The sequence below is a fragment of the Acomys minous genome (genome assembly GCF_964271855.1).
Source record: "Acomys minous genome assembly, chromosome: 2".
In the NCBI taxonomy this organism is placed as follows: Eukaryota; Metazoa; Chordata; class Mammalia; order Rodentia; family Muridae; genus Acomys; species Acomys minous.
The window spans coordinates 109,036,182-109,051,088 of NC_140484.1; the positions used below are offsets into that span (position 1 = coordinate 109,036,182).

Consider the following 14,907-nt stretch of genomic DNA (forward strand, 5'->3'; position numbering starts at 1 on the left):
GCTTGTATATTATGGTTTCTGATTTTGTGTTTTTGCTTATTTTCTAATGAGAGAGAGAGAGAGAGAGAGAGAGAGAGAGAGAGAGAGAGAGAGAAACATATAAACAGAAAGAAGGCATAAGTGGGTAGGGAGGTGGGAAGGATCTGGGAAAAAATGAGGCAAGGGAAACTATGACCAGAATATATGATATGAATCTTCAATTGAAAAAAATGTAAATTGTTGTTGTCAGCGTATGCTGGAGTTTAGTTTATAAAGATGATTCTGTGCTCCAAGGAAAGAAAGGACTGACAACTTTAAGAGAGAATGGTCCCCCTCTGCTATGGCATGGAAGAGCCAAGAATCTCCTTGGCAATCAGTCTGACTTAGTCTCCTTCCTAGTGAGGAGGAAGGACTGGTGATTAAAAACCTCATAGAAGAATTTGTGTCAACCCAAGAGGACTCTGGTAGACACACCACAGGGACTGCATCCCAGGTGGCCGCTATCAGTGGAATGGGTTTATAGAAAAGTTATGCTCCCTTCACCAACACTAGGGATTAGCTTCCAGATATACAGAGCTCTGGCTGGGAAGACACTAGGAAGCCATTTATAGTAATCCTAGGTTAATTGTTAAAGACCAGGGCCTGTGGGAAACAAGCTAGGCCCAAGCAAAAACAGCACTGCTGGATATTTGTAACTCTCTCTAAGATAACAGATTCCAGGAACAGGTAGGCAGGCCAGGGAGTCAAGAGTCTGAGGGTATGCCAGACAGAACGGCCAAGAGCAATCAAACAAATGGCACCTCATGTTGGCGAGGATGTTGAATAAGCATGGCGGGAAACCTAGTACAATCACCAGTACAGTATGTCAGTTTCTCAGGAAGCTGAGAATAAATCTGACTCAAGATCCAGCCATACTGCTCTTGGGCATATACCCAAAGCACATACATCCAACTACAGACACACTTGCTCAACCATATTCGTTGCTCCTCTGCTCATAATAATCAGAAATTGGAAACAGCCTAGATGTTCAGCTTCTAATGGGATTGAGGGAGGGGCTGTGGCAGAGAAAGGAAGGCTGGATCAACAGGCTGGAGAGAAACTTCTCCTCCAGCTACCCGGAAGTCAAAGACAGCATAATGCTTGTATGCTCTCGTCATCCCTTAGAAGAGGAAGCTAGGCCCAGCAGGGGACATTCTGATGGCTCTGAGAACACCAAATGTGTTTCCCCGATCTGAGACTGGTGAGGACCAGAAAAATTCCTACGTTTCAAGGTCCATTTTATTTTATTTTGTTTCTACGTTTTGATTTGTGTTGTGGCTGTTGTTTTGAGATAAGTCATCATGTAGCCCAGGATGGCTTGGAATTCACTACGTAGCAAATTCGAGGTATGTGTCATATCCAATTTTATGTGGTATTGGGATATAACCTAGGGTTCTGTACGTACTAATCAAGCTCTCTACCACCTGAGCCACATCATCGGGCACCCATTTTGTATTGTGTGCTTAGAGAACAAGCTCTTAGTTTGTAAAAAGCTATATTACACACAAGGCGCTGTTGTTGAGTCTAGCCTTCTCTACCTGCCATCCTTTGGACATCATTTGTCACATTGTCTTATAAGTTGGCATTGTTTAACGTCTCTTTACTAGGGAGGTGACCACAACATTCAAAATGGCCAAGGGGCCAGCATGAGAGCACTGAGTAGGCCACTCATGTGGGGAAGAAGAAGGGGATAAAAACTCTTTTTCCCACCAGAGAGCTTTTAAGTGGCATGTTTGGAAAGGTCAACACAAGCGCATTTGATTGACAACGTCTCTTCAAGTCACAGCCATGTTTCTGAGCTCTGCCATCATTCTGGACCTTGTGATAAGGTTTGTGGATTTTAGCACGTTAGGGGGGAAAGTTGCAATTCACTGTCCCCTGAATCTTGATAGAAAGATGGCAGCTCTGTAAGGAAGGAAGGGGAGGGGAGAGTATCGGAGAAGAAACATCTGGAAAACACATTTGGTGTTCTCAGAGCCATCAGAATGTCCCCTGCTGGGCCTAGCTTCCTCTTCTAAAGGATGACGAGAGCATACAAACATTATGCTGTCTTTGACTTCCGGGTAGCTGGAGGAGAAGTTTCTCTCCAGCCTGTTGATCCAGCCTTCCTTTCTCTGCCACAGCCCCTCCCTCAACCCCGTTCTAAGCTGACTTCACTATTCATTTCCTTCATTAGATGCATTATCCCAAGGTAAAATGTGAAGGAGTAACAGAGCACAGCAGGATTTGCATAACCCAACCTTGATCCACAGCAAAGCCGACATCCTCAAACATCTACCAGGTGATGAAAAGCACGACCCTGTCCACAGCCACATGGGGAAGATCACTGCTGATGGACCAGTTAGAGGACAATGGGTAAAGATGCTTGCCATCAAGTCTGACAACCTGAGTTCAATCCCCCAGGACCAGTGTGGTAGAAGGAAACACATACACACAGACACACCACATAAATAAATAAATAAATAAACAAACAAACAAACAAGCAAGCATTTTAAAGGAAATGTTGAGTGTTTACTGTCAGCCAGATATGGTGCAAAGAGCTGTCAGCTCATCAGCTCCCTTAGCCCTCATAACCACTCTAAGAGGTCAGGACTCCAACTGCCCACTCCACAGATGAGACGAGCAGAAAGCTAACAAATGCCAGCTAGGGAGTGTGTAAGGGAGACTCTGAACCTAATAAGTCATGACTCTAAAACCCGCATTACTAGCTTCTACCCAGCAATGGGTTCCAAAGAAAAGTATCCCACAAAAGAGAAGTTTGACAAGATTCTCACGTATTGCTTAACATTGTGCCAAGCCGCCCACAACTCGGGAACTAAACAGGGCTATTCATCATGATTCTGGGTATGAACTGGGTAGTTCCTCTGGACTGTGTGGGCTCAACCCATGGCTAAATACTGAGCTAAAATAGTCTCACCCATAAATTTGGCATTGTATTGACATCGGCTCAAGTGATGAAGGTGAACTCAGCACCCAGCAGGTGGGCCTGTGTCATTCACGTGGCCATGATCCAGGATGCCCAAGAGCAACAAGAGGGCAGGCCTTGATACATGAATATTTCATAAGCCTCTTGTTCTCATTACATTTGCTGAGGTCAACAGATGGGTAAAGGCCAAATTCAAAAGGTAAAGGTGCAGACTCCTTTTGTCGAGGGGAGGAACTTCCAGGTCCTGTTACAAACAGTGATGCCATAGACGGGAGGAATTTATGGCTATCTTCTGCTATCCACCACGTCTACCAACATTTACACTTCTGCACTTGGGTGCATGTGCACGCATGCCCAATGCTTCAGGACATCTTCTGCTACAGAATCATCCAGAAGATTTTTTTTTTTTAAAGCATGGCTGCTGGGCCCCAGCTCTAGGGTATCTGAGATACTTGGTCTGGGAAGAACCAGAAAATGCAGAATTTACGTTCAAATTCTCAGAGGATGTCTGTGTTGGGAGTCTGGGATACCCCACTGGGGTTCCCCCCCCCCCCCCCCCCGCTCTTTGAGTATCTTCCCTTAAGAATACAATCGGTTAAAGACAAGGCAAATTCAAACCTACCTTTAATCCTCCCCTCCCCCCTTCCACAATGGTTATATTCACATCACTAGAATCAGACTGCTCCCAGCTGTGGCAGGGCCTCCTCCCCCAGCCACTACCCTGCTGACAGAGAAAACCCAGCTGCAGAGGAGCACAGAATTTCCCCAGGGGGTTGGCAAGGCTTCTGTGCATTTGGGCAGCTGAGTGGCACAGGGATCTGGAATCTTCGGCCCGAGCCCAGCAAACCTGACTCATGTCCAGCAAAGAGACAAGCGTGAAATTCTGGAAGCAAAGACACAGGCAGGCCACAGTCCTGACCGCAGCCTAGGAGATTTCTAGAAGGTTCCCAGAGCTACACTTTCACACATCCCACAGTCCACCCCAAATCTCCCTCTCTGCTCTTTATTCCCACTTTCTGTGCATTTCAATAAGCTGTCGCAAGAAAGCTGTTTGTAATGGAATGCACACTTGGATGCTAAACGCCAGCACAACACCCCCCCTGTAGTTACTTTGGTCCAGCCCAGAAGGTCCATGTATCCACAGACACGACACTCACACTGAGTTGCTGGGAACAGTGGTCCTGAAAGGCTATAAGCCTCTAGCTCATGTTCAGAATCAAGATGACCACATTGAGGTATGACAGAAACCAGTTTCATAGGACAAATGGAGTCATCCGAAACAGGAGGTGGGGGAGATGCTTGGAGTAAATATTAAGAATTCCCCCAGCTCACTCCTAGTCAGATCTTTGACGGGGTACCTGCATTTCACATGACAAAGGGCTGGGGAGAATTCTTACTGACCCTTACTCCAGCACAATTTAAGGATGTTCTGTGGCTCTTGTTCTAACGGCTTATTAACTATGTCAGCAAGATCGCTTAGGAAACTTTTTCAAGGTTCTTGAAAAGGCAAACTGTTTTAAACATTTCTGAGTACTCTGGGAACACCAGAGGATTTCAACTGTCAAGGAGCAATAATCATTCATTATAGCCATACTTAACTGGGTCTCACGAAGAATCTCCTTACCAGGTAACACTCCTTAACTTAGTTTCAACTATAGTACGCATTTAAGCAGATTAAATCCAACTTCACTCAAATCTGCATCCATCAAGTTCCTTGTGATGGGATATACTCAAACTAATTGCCTCGAAATATGCTCTACAAATTGGCCCTTCCTCATTTAGTCAAAGTGGTAAGATTTACTACTGTGTCCAAAACGTACAAACATAAAAATACTATTTGGTGATCCTTTAGGTTAAAATTGTGAGGCTATTCCAAGTCAGGGACTGTGGCAGCATCTTTGTACATTCATCCCAAAGGGATTCAAACCATTTACTCAAAGGACAAGAACGTCCAGGGGGAATCCTTCAGGAACATGAAAATGAGGCCCCAGCTTCTCCTCCCTTTGTTGCACCTCTCTGAGGATGAGGAGACATGGAATTAAGCTCCTTTGCTGCTTTATCTCACTAAGGTCTTGGAGAACCTATGAAGCACTCTTGGGTACCCGTGTCACAAGTGCAGCCCAACGATACTGTGCTATTACATGGAGGGTAGTGAGAAATCAGATGACTCCAGCCCTGTATCAACTCATCAGCCACTGGTCTCCTCTCTCCTATATGTGCACTAACTCCCCCCACTCCATTCAAGTTAGATCCTTGCACCCTGGGACCAAGGATCTTAAAGGTCTTCCCACAAAAGCTCCTTCTGTATTGCAGGAGGTCCCTCTGTGGTTGTCACTCTGAATTGAGATTCTTTGTATACCTATAAGATACCTTGGAGATGAGACCCAAGTCAACTGGAAAAATTTGTGTATATTTTATGTATGCCTTATGCATACTCTGAAGGTGATGTTATATTTCTCTATAATTTTGTGTAGGAAATAAAGTTTTATGATGTGGAATTTTTCTTTTCCTTTTTTTCCGTGGAATTTTTCACTTGTGGCCCTTAAGGAAATTCCAGATTTGGGGGATTAATAATGTCCATCCTGTATATGATGTAACAGTACCCCAAGAGGGCACACAGTGCTTCCTTGTAGCTGTGGCTTTTTTTTTTAAACTGTTCCTTCACCATGTTTATTTGCTTAGGCTAGCTAAGGCCCTGGAACCCTCAGCTCAAGAACCCTACCAGCCCTACAGCCATGGCCCGTTGCAGGCTCTTTGAACGGCTGGGAAGATCTGAGTATTTCTACATGGAGAGGCTCCCAGTGCCCCGGGCACAGCCTAAGAGGGCAGTGCTGAGTATCTGTACTTTGCAGAGTAGTCCTTGGGAGACACCACCAGCCCCCGGGCTTTGCGGGCACCACGGTACATGGTCTCTGTGATGTCCACCATCTCTTGCTTGTCCTCCATGGCCCAGTTGATCTTGTTGTTGTTGACAGTGCCCAAGTCAAGTCAATCATGACTTGTTTGTTTCTGAAGAAAAACATGACAGTACAGGGGGTTGTACAATTCATACATCTTGTTGAAGTCAGAGACTTCTGTAGTATCCACAAGATAAATAACTGCAAAGTTTTTAACCTCGTCCGTCTTCACGCAAGTGGAGTCCCAATCGTGTCCGAAACAAATGACAACCACACGGTCCTCCTTGGAAAGGATGGCCTGGTCTACTTGCCCGCCGTTGTGCAGATGCGGAAGCACATAAGACATCCTGAGGAGATCTGCGCGGCTGGATGCTTCGAGCTGCCTCGTGTGAGCCCACGCGGCACGACCACCGAGTCCTTCCCACAGTCCCAGCGTCTGCTGCGCCCAGACGCGCTGACGTCCCCACCGGCTATGGCTTATTGTTGCTTTGGTTTTGCTTTCCTTTTGGTTCCCTGTTCCCTGTGTTCTCTCTCCTATTCCCCTGTCCTGACTTGGTCTCCAAGACTTCTGCCAGCCAAAGTCGCAAAGGCTGAGAAGCCCTGCATCCCTCTTGGCCCTTAGCATCTTTCCCTTCTTCCTTGTTCGTCAACAAAGCAAGTTTCCCTAGGAAACCAAATCTCCAAACTCAGTGTATCATCACAGCCATGAACAGACCCTCTTCCTGCCGGGGCCAAGGGGTCAAGGACATGGAGTTCCCCACCAAGGACTGTCCTGGGGATGGAGAACTGCGCTTGGAAACGGGCATCTTCCCAACACAACAGTGTTCCTGGCAACTTCGATATTTTCTGTAGTTTCCAAGAATCAATAAGTCTGGGCAAAATTCTGACAAATCTGGGCATGGGGTGGGAGCAGAGGCAGAAAATCTCTCCAGAAAAACCTCAGTGAGAGCTGCAGGCTTCGAGTCAATTCAAGGGTGTCTGTTGCGTCTCCAAACTGACTCTTCAGGGAGCCTAAACGCCTAGCAAGAGACATCTCAACACCCTAAATGTTCTAAAAGTCTCCAACGCCACTTCAGCCAGTCCTTCAGGCTGGCAGCAACTAAGCCCCCATTCCAAATGCCTGAGCCAAGTGCAGCATTTAGGGGTCCCCTGGTGTATGAGTGACAGTAGAGAGGGCAGTATGAAGGCTGACAGACCAAGAAGACAACCAGAAGAAGCTGACACCAAACGCGTGGGCGTGATCATGGTGGGACATTACTCTATAGAATAACAAGCATGAAGCAAAGGTGTGCTGTAGAGGAATTTTAATTCAGAACACGGCTGGTCTGGCAAGAGGGCCTTCTAGGTATATTTTATCCAGGTGAAATAGAGATACCCCTTTAATCCCAGAAAACAGAGGCAAGCAGATCTCTGAGTTCAAGACCTGACTGGTATAAAGCAAGTGTCAGGTCAAGAAAAACTTAGGTCCAGGTTGGTGGCACATACCGTTAATCTCAGGACTCAGAAGACAGAGGCAGGCAGATCTCCACATTCTAGTCATTTCTGGTCAGGCAGTTTGAGCGAGTCAGGTAATTGAGAGACAGGTGCAGTGGAGTTGAGTTCATACCAGTTCAGTTCGTGGAATTCAGAGGCAATTTTTCCCAAGAGAGTCTTACACAGACAGGTTGAATCAAGAACAAGATAAACATGAGTGAAGACAGAACCAGCCAGAGAATGAGAAGGAGCCAGAAGATTAGAACAGATGGCTAAAGTTACTTTGAGGCCAAGCAGAGCAATTCAGTGAGAAACTGAGAGAAGCCAGTTTGAATCAGTCAGCTTGGAGAGGAGTTTGAGCCAGAGCAGCTGAGCTGAACCAGCTAGTCAAAAATCCAGAAAGAATTAGAAAGGGTGAGCTTATACAGCAGTGATTCTCAGAGGTTGAAAACATTCTAGGCCTAGTTTAGAGTGTTACAGAGCCTAGAAGTTTCCAGGACTAGGACCAGGTTAGCAGATGGAGGCAGTAAGCCTCCCAGGCAACAATTAAATCAGGCAAATAAAAATTACTTTTACAGTGTATAACTGCAAGACTGAAAATGAAGGCTGGAGTGACGGCTCTGTTGATAAAGTGCTTGCCTTGCAAGTAGGAAGATTGGAGTTCTAGCCCCTAGAACACACACACACACACACACACACACACACACACACACACACACACACACACACAAAAGGGGGGGATGGGTGGAAAGCTGGGCATGGTGGTACATGTCTGTAATTCCAGCACCCAGAGACAGTGTCGTACAGACCTTGGCGTTCACTGGTCAGCCATCCTGCCCTACTTAGCAAGCGAGCTCTAGGCTAGGGAGGTGGATGGCTCCTGACCTCAGGCCTCTGCACACATACATCCATATGCACACAACACACTAAGAATGGAAATGACGCTAAACAAAGCTGCTAGTGCCCAGTTCCAAAACCCAAACTCTAGCCACTGTGTTCCTCCAAAGAAAAGCCCAACAGTGCAGTGCTGACACCTCCAAGCCTAGGAAAGCAAGGCCTCTTGCTGTAAGCTAAACTGCTTTGGGGACAACGCTAATGAGAGTCCTCCCTGATTTTTTTTGGAGGGGGGAGGCTGCCCCACTACATAATTTATGTGCTGGTCATACACAATTTTCATTTAATCAAGAGCTTTCTTGCCCAACCTTTCAACTGCAGCTAACTTTGTGCAAGATGAAAATAGCCCAGTCCCTCGTGATGATAGAAATTTTTTCTGTGTCTTCCAGGCCCTTCCTGCCAACAAAATGCCAGGAATCTCGCTGCCTTGGATGGCTTATTCCAATGCTGCAGATCCAAGTTTCATTAAGACTGTGTAATAGCGTGTCCTGCCCATAATGTGTGCCACATTTGCAAAGCTGACCACATCTGCAAGCACCATGCCACCTGCTCGTTGGGAGTGGGCCTCCAGAGCAAAGCGGACTGTGGAAGGCCCTGCATATTTCATATGTTCTCCTCCTGGCGGAGCCTAGAGGAAAAAAGTTTTAAAATTAAAGTAAATTAAAACGAGGAAGGGTGTTGTCAAGCTGAAATAGTGGTATTCCAGGGGCAACAGTTTAGACGAAGCCACAGTCCTGACAGATTTCCTGGACTCCTGTACTAGCTAGGTAGTCATAGGCTGATGACCACAGTTGCGATTCTCACAAGAGTGACCTTGACCCTTTACCTCCTTCACCTCCCTGGGCCCCGCTTTGTCCTTTAAAGGCTGTGGTGAGGATGGGGTGAAAGGAAACACAGAACTGCTTTGCCCAGGGAGGGGCCCGTAGTAACTGCTCGACACTGTCCAGGGTACAGACACATACGGTTCATTTGCTTCTAGTCTTCTGTCTGTGGACAGAGCCAGGAAGCTTGAGTTCCTTTCATTCTCAAACCATGTCACCCACCCTCTCCACACAGCATCTCTCCTTTTCCACCTTCCTGTCTCCCTCCTTTCCTCTACTTCTCTTCTGCTAGAATCCTGCAGGGGAGAGCAGAGGCAGGAAGAGGAAGAGGACCAGGGATACTCAGAGAGTGGAAAGCCCGAAACAGACAGAGGGATAGGAGCCAGGTCCACTCTCTGTATCACCTCCGTTACCTCCAGCACAAGTACTACCCACCCACGTGTCACCCAGACACCCCCAAAGCGCTGAACAGTTCCGTGTTGTACGCTTTTGAACTCTGTAAAAATGAACCCCATCGTTACGGGTTCCTCTATGGCTTGTGGTTTTTCACTCAATATCACAGATTTAGTATTACTCATTAAAGCAAAAGGCTATCCCTCATACACAGTCTGCTGTATACTATTCCATCGTGTAACAAGACCACAGTTTATCATGGGTGACGTTCCTAGGGTTTTGCTCTGACAAAAGGCGTTGTAGTAGACACTCTCACGGAGGTACGCAGCATCGAAGATTCCCAAGGTGTGCAACCAGAGGACTTTGTGGGCCACGGGTTACAGGTCGTTCTGACTTTATTTACTGTTTTGACTTGATTATAGTGTCAAGCTATTTTCCTGAACACCATGTTCCAGTTACGCCCTGACTTCTTGACTCATGCCAAGGGCACTGCAACACCTTCAAGGCTGCCATTCCTATTAGCCAGGGCTGCTAGGGGTTTGGAGTCCTGGCTTAGTGGGTCCCCACAGAAGCCACCTGGAAATTCCAGGAGTCACAGACATTTACCAGGAGATGGAGAAGGTCACCATGTCCATGATTTCCAACAAAGGATTCCTTAAAACAAGTGGGTCCGTGGCCCCCTGGCTTTGGGGATAAAAACCTCCCCAGAATTACTGTGTACTGTCCTGCCCAGTAGAACAGTCAGTAACAGCTGCTGTTTTCCAGACAGGGACAGTGGCTGAAAGCTTCAGATTTCACTTCCAAACCACCTTTTCATACTCAGGCTCTCCCTTCCGGACATGAGGTCCGATGTATCTGCATGAGGCACGGTTTTCCCCATCTTTGTTTGACCTGCAGTGCTTAGTGGAAAGACCCCTGCATTGTAACTGCTCAATTCAACTTCACACAATAGAATTAAAGTGTGATCCCAGTGGCTGACAGCACTCTTGACCAAAAAAAAAAAAAAAAAAAAAAAAAAAAAAAAAAAACTCTTTTTCTCCTTAACTGGACTACATTTCCCATTGTCCCAACATGTACCATGGCCATGTGATTGAATTCCAGCCAACTAACTATGAAGAGGAGGGCTATTTTGCCACTTCCAATCCTTTCCCACTCATCAGCACTTCCCAAAGATCCTCCACTCTCTTTTCCTGGCCAGCTAGCTGAATGCAGCCCATCCCTTCCAGTGTCACCTTGCTTCACAACAGGAAACCGGCAGTGACACCTTTTTACCCTTGAGATTTTGTTATCTGTTGTTGCTATCGCCGTTGTCGTCCTGGTAGAGAGAAAACTTCAATATGTAACCCAGGCTGGCCTTGAACTCATGGCTTTCCAAGCCTCTGCCTGGTAGCATCTTTTAAAGACCAACCACAAAGAACCTATTTTGTCCCTGAAGAAAACAGAGCAGCTTGATTGCTTCCTTATGAGCTTCTGTGATTGTTTCAGAGAGATTAGCACATTGGTGACTCACATGAGTGATTTGCTGTTGAAGAGCCCATGCTAGCGCAGAGTTCTGAATGGTTTTTCTCATGTCACATTTCTAGATAGGGCATACCCATTGACTGAAGACCAGAGTGTAAGGAACAGAGATACCGACTAATGTTCCACGAGGAAGTAGGAGCATCTATTAATTACTCATTGCGACACATTCCCAAAACTTAGTTGTTATCTTCCATCATTTTAGTGTGTTCAGAGTTTGGACCCAGTTTAGCTCACAGGCTGCCATCAAGGTGTGGTCTGGGGGTGGGGTATTAACTTCTAGGTTCTGTCACAGGACTCGGCTCCTCAGGGGTCACTATGCCAACACTTAGCAATATGACTCAAACCTCCAGCTCTTACTCACCCGATTCTTGAAAGCAAAATGTAAGGATTCTGAACATTCGTTCACATGGATGATTTTTGCTCATTGTTGATAATAATATGTAAATGTCCATCTTTGTGTTTCTCAAATAGGATGAACCACATACTTTGTAAATATACTTGTTAAAAATCATACTTTGTTATGTGATTGATGGAAAATAAATATGCACCACTTATTAAATGGTAAGAAAATATGCCTAAAATTTCTTAAAATCAACTTTTTGTAACATGCAAAAATGACAATAGGAGTATTTGGGGGTGTTTGGGGGGATATTTCTTGCATGACAGGGAAAACTGGGCAATAGCATGGTCTCCAAAGACAGTTTCAGGCTGAAAGTTCTCTGAAGTATCCCTGTGCCTTACACATACATCTTCCTTCTTCTCTCCTCTCATCCGCACATAGCTGTGAATGAACCCACATTGGGAAAGACCACTCCAGTCTGTTTCCACATTCCTATTGGCTGCACAGATGTGGGAATGCATCCCCAGCAAGCCCAGGCATTTTAATAAGCCATGGCTAACTCGAATGATGAAACTCTTCAAACCATGTCCAATATGAAATGTTACAACAGCTGGCCCGGGTGGGAAAAAATCACCTCCTCTCTGGGATACCTCCACGTCCGGACACAACTACAGGAGATCTAACCACAGAGGTCCTTCCTGCAACCACCCTCTGCTCCTGGGAGCAGCATGTGCTAAGTGGAAAGCAGAGAGTGACGGAGCCAGAGATGGTATTGGTTGGGAGGACATTACTGGAATAGCAAATAGGTAGGGGGGGAAAGAAGCAAGAGCCAAAGACAAACCTAATTGTCCCAGCAACCTTGCAGGGACATTTTAAAGTACACTGTCATTTTGAGTTCTAGAACAGGGAACGTTTTCAGATGTTGAAATAGTTCTTGCCAAATGCCAATATGGAAATGTTCTTCCTGAGGCTCATTTGGAAAAAATATATAATTGTTTATGAATTTATAAAAGAAATATGATATACCAAGGTCTGTAAGCACTGGAGACTGACTGAGTCTTTCCCTGTCAATTAATTTTATTCTTTCCTGCTCAGTTTCTGCCCTCAGACTGGCTTGTGAGGGGGCATAACTGGTATGCCTGCAACTGTAATACAAACCTGACCAGTTTCCAAAAATGCTACTGAGGATGGTATTGATGGGTAGGGCAAACTTCAAGGTGACTACAGGTGGACAAAGTAAGAAGAAAGTCAAAGGACAGAGTTGCTTCATACAAATTGAAGGTGGGAAAATTTCAAAATAGTTCATAGCTGCCTCTGCTTGCACATACATTCATTTATCTCATTATGGTGATTTAAATGAAAATGGCCCTGATAGGTTCATAAGAAGTGACACTATTGGGAGGTGTGGCCTTGCTGGAGTAGGTGTAGCCTTGTTGCAGGAAGTGTGTCACTGGAGGTGGGCTTCGGGGTTTCAGAAGTTCAAGCCAGGCCCAATGTCACTCTCTCTTCCTGCTGCTTGCTGATCCAGAGGTAGAACCCTTGACATCACATCTGCTTGCATGCCACTGTGCATCCTGCCATGATGACAATGAGCCTCTGAACTGTCAGCCAGCCCCAATTAATGTTGTCCTTTACAAGAGTTGCTATGGTCATGGTGTCTCTTCACAGCAATAAAACCTAAGACACTTGTTCGCTACCATCCATGAAGGGCCTCCATCACCCATACTTTACAAATGAAGAAAGGGAAGGAGAGAGCAGCTCTTTTGTGATCCCCCTCCCCAGCTAGACCTGGCTCGTAGTTCCTTGACTTGAGGGGGTAGTGGCTATGAAAGAACATGAGGCAGAAGATGTTGTCAAGAGATTGAAAGTAGGAAGAAGCTGGATTGTAAAAGTCTATCCATATCCTGTTAGGAATTTACAAGCATTTAAACAAACCCTGAAAAAAACAGAGATGATGCCAGGGGCCGGTGTAGGCTCCAGAAAGCTCATGCCATGCTCCACGTGGAAAATGAATTGAGAACAAGTAAGGTTGGCTATGGGGTTTCAAATAACTAATTAGATGATGTGACCTGAAGTGCGGGACAGGAGCCAGGATAATTCCAAGAAGCATTGGTAGGCCTAGTCAGCTGGGTTCTACCAGCAGATATAATGGATTGCCAGAGGTAAGGCTGGGAGGGGCAAAGCGGAAGCGATGACTTCCACATTGCTGCCATGGGTTCCATGCCAGGGGTTGGACCACCAGAAGAATTCTATGAGAACAGTGGGGAATAGGTCTCATCTTCCACCATTTGTGGACAGAGAGCTAAATACTTTGAACAAGTCTGTTGGAAGTCTACTCTGCTATTGTGTCCAAATGAGACTGCCTACCTCTTTCACATGGTGTTTGAGAGCGCTGTGCCTTCGCGTCCTCCCAGCCTGTGTTCCTGACTATTTCTTTTCCTTTTAAAAAAAATGTATTTCATGTATATGGATGTTTTGCCTGTATTTCTGTCTGTGCACCACATGCATACCTGGTATTCTTCAAGGCCAGAGGAGGACATCCAATATTGCTGGGACTGGAGTTACAGACGATTGTGAGCCACCATTGTGGATGCTGGGAATGGAATCTGGGTCCTCTGGAAAAGAAGCCAACGGTCTTACCAGCAAAGCCATCTCTCTGGCCCCCTCAATTTATTTTCAACGATGCCTGCTTTTGGTCATCCCAGAAGGGAGTTTTGACCCCACAGGTCCTGTTAAAAGATAACTAAATGCATGTCTTTGGGCTGTTCCTTCTTTACTCAAAATGCCTTTTCTTTTAAACACAAATCAGATTTGACCTCATACATACTTGCCCAAACACTTTAAAACCATATGTGAGATTTTAATGAAATTTAGTCTGTATATGTTTTATTCTTTCATGCTTAACCCATTCATATGGCGTGGACAAAGAGCTACTTGACAACCAACAAGCCTCTCTGGTCATATTTGTTTACTTGTTTGTTTGTTTGTTTGATACAGGGTTTCCTGACTGTCCTGGAATCACTTTGCAGACCATGTTGGCCTCAAACTCACAGTGATCCACCTGCCTCTGCCTCCCTAAGTGGTGGGATTAAAGGTGTGAGCGACCACTCCCAGCCTTTTCTGGGCATTTTATCTTTTGTCTCATATATAGGAAAGGATAAGCTGCCAAATATAAACAAACTTTTTCTCTAGGAGGTTTAAGTCTGATTTTAAAGCTATTGTAAGACAGAGGTAAAGGGGTGGGGGGGAAATCAAGAAAAGGAGGCTAGGGAAATGGCTCGGTCAGTAAAGTGACAGTGTGTACCTGAGCTTAGATCCCCAGAACCAGGTAAAAACCCATGGTAGTATAGACCTGGTGGCCAAAGATGTGGGGGGGGGGGAGTGGGCTGTGGGTTCCTGAAGCTTACTTATCACTGAATACGTGAGCTCCATGTCAATAAGAGAGCCTGCCTCAAAAGAGAAAGCAGAGAATGATAGAAGACACCAACGTCAGCTTCTGGGCTCCATACGTGCACACGTAAAAAATATGTGTGCACACATAAGCATGTACATATTCATACACTTCACACTTGCACAAGCACAAGAGAGAGGGGGGGGGAGGGAGGGAGGGAGGAAGGGAGGGAG

At 45.8% G+C, this 14,907-nt stretch overlaps 1 protein-coding gene and 1 pseudogene across 2 annotated transcripts in view; both read right to left on the bottom strand.

Annotated features, from left to right (window-relative positions):
- The window catches only part of LOC311588521 (uncharacterized protein), a 76,458-nt gene extending 62,572 nt beyond the window's left edge, over positions 1 to 13,886 (bottom strand). The window contains exon 1 of the mRNA XM_084766213.1: positions 13,794 to 13,886. Coding sequence (XP_084622339.1) covers positions 13,794 to 13,823 — 30 coding nt within the window. The 5' untranslated portion in view covers positions 13,824 to 13,886. The remainder of the gene's footprint in view (positions 1 to 13,793) is intronic.
- On the bottom strand, positions 5,762 to 6,256 carry LOC311591867 (thioredoxin-like protein 4A; annotated as a pseudogene). The gene has a single exon. The product of its transcript is annotated as a thioredoxin-like protein 4A (transcript).
- Positions 13,887 to 14,907: the final 1,021 nt, after the last annotated feature.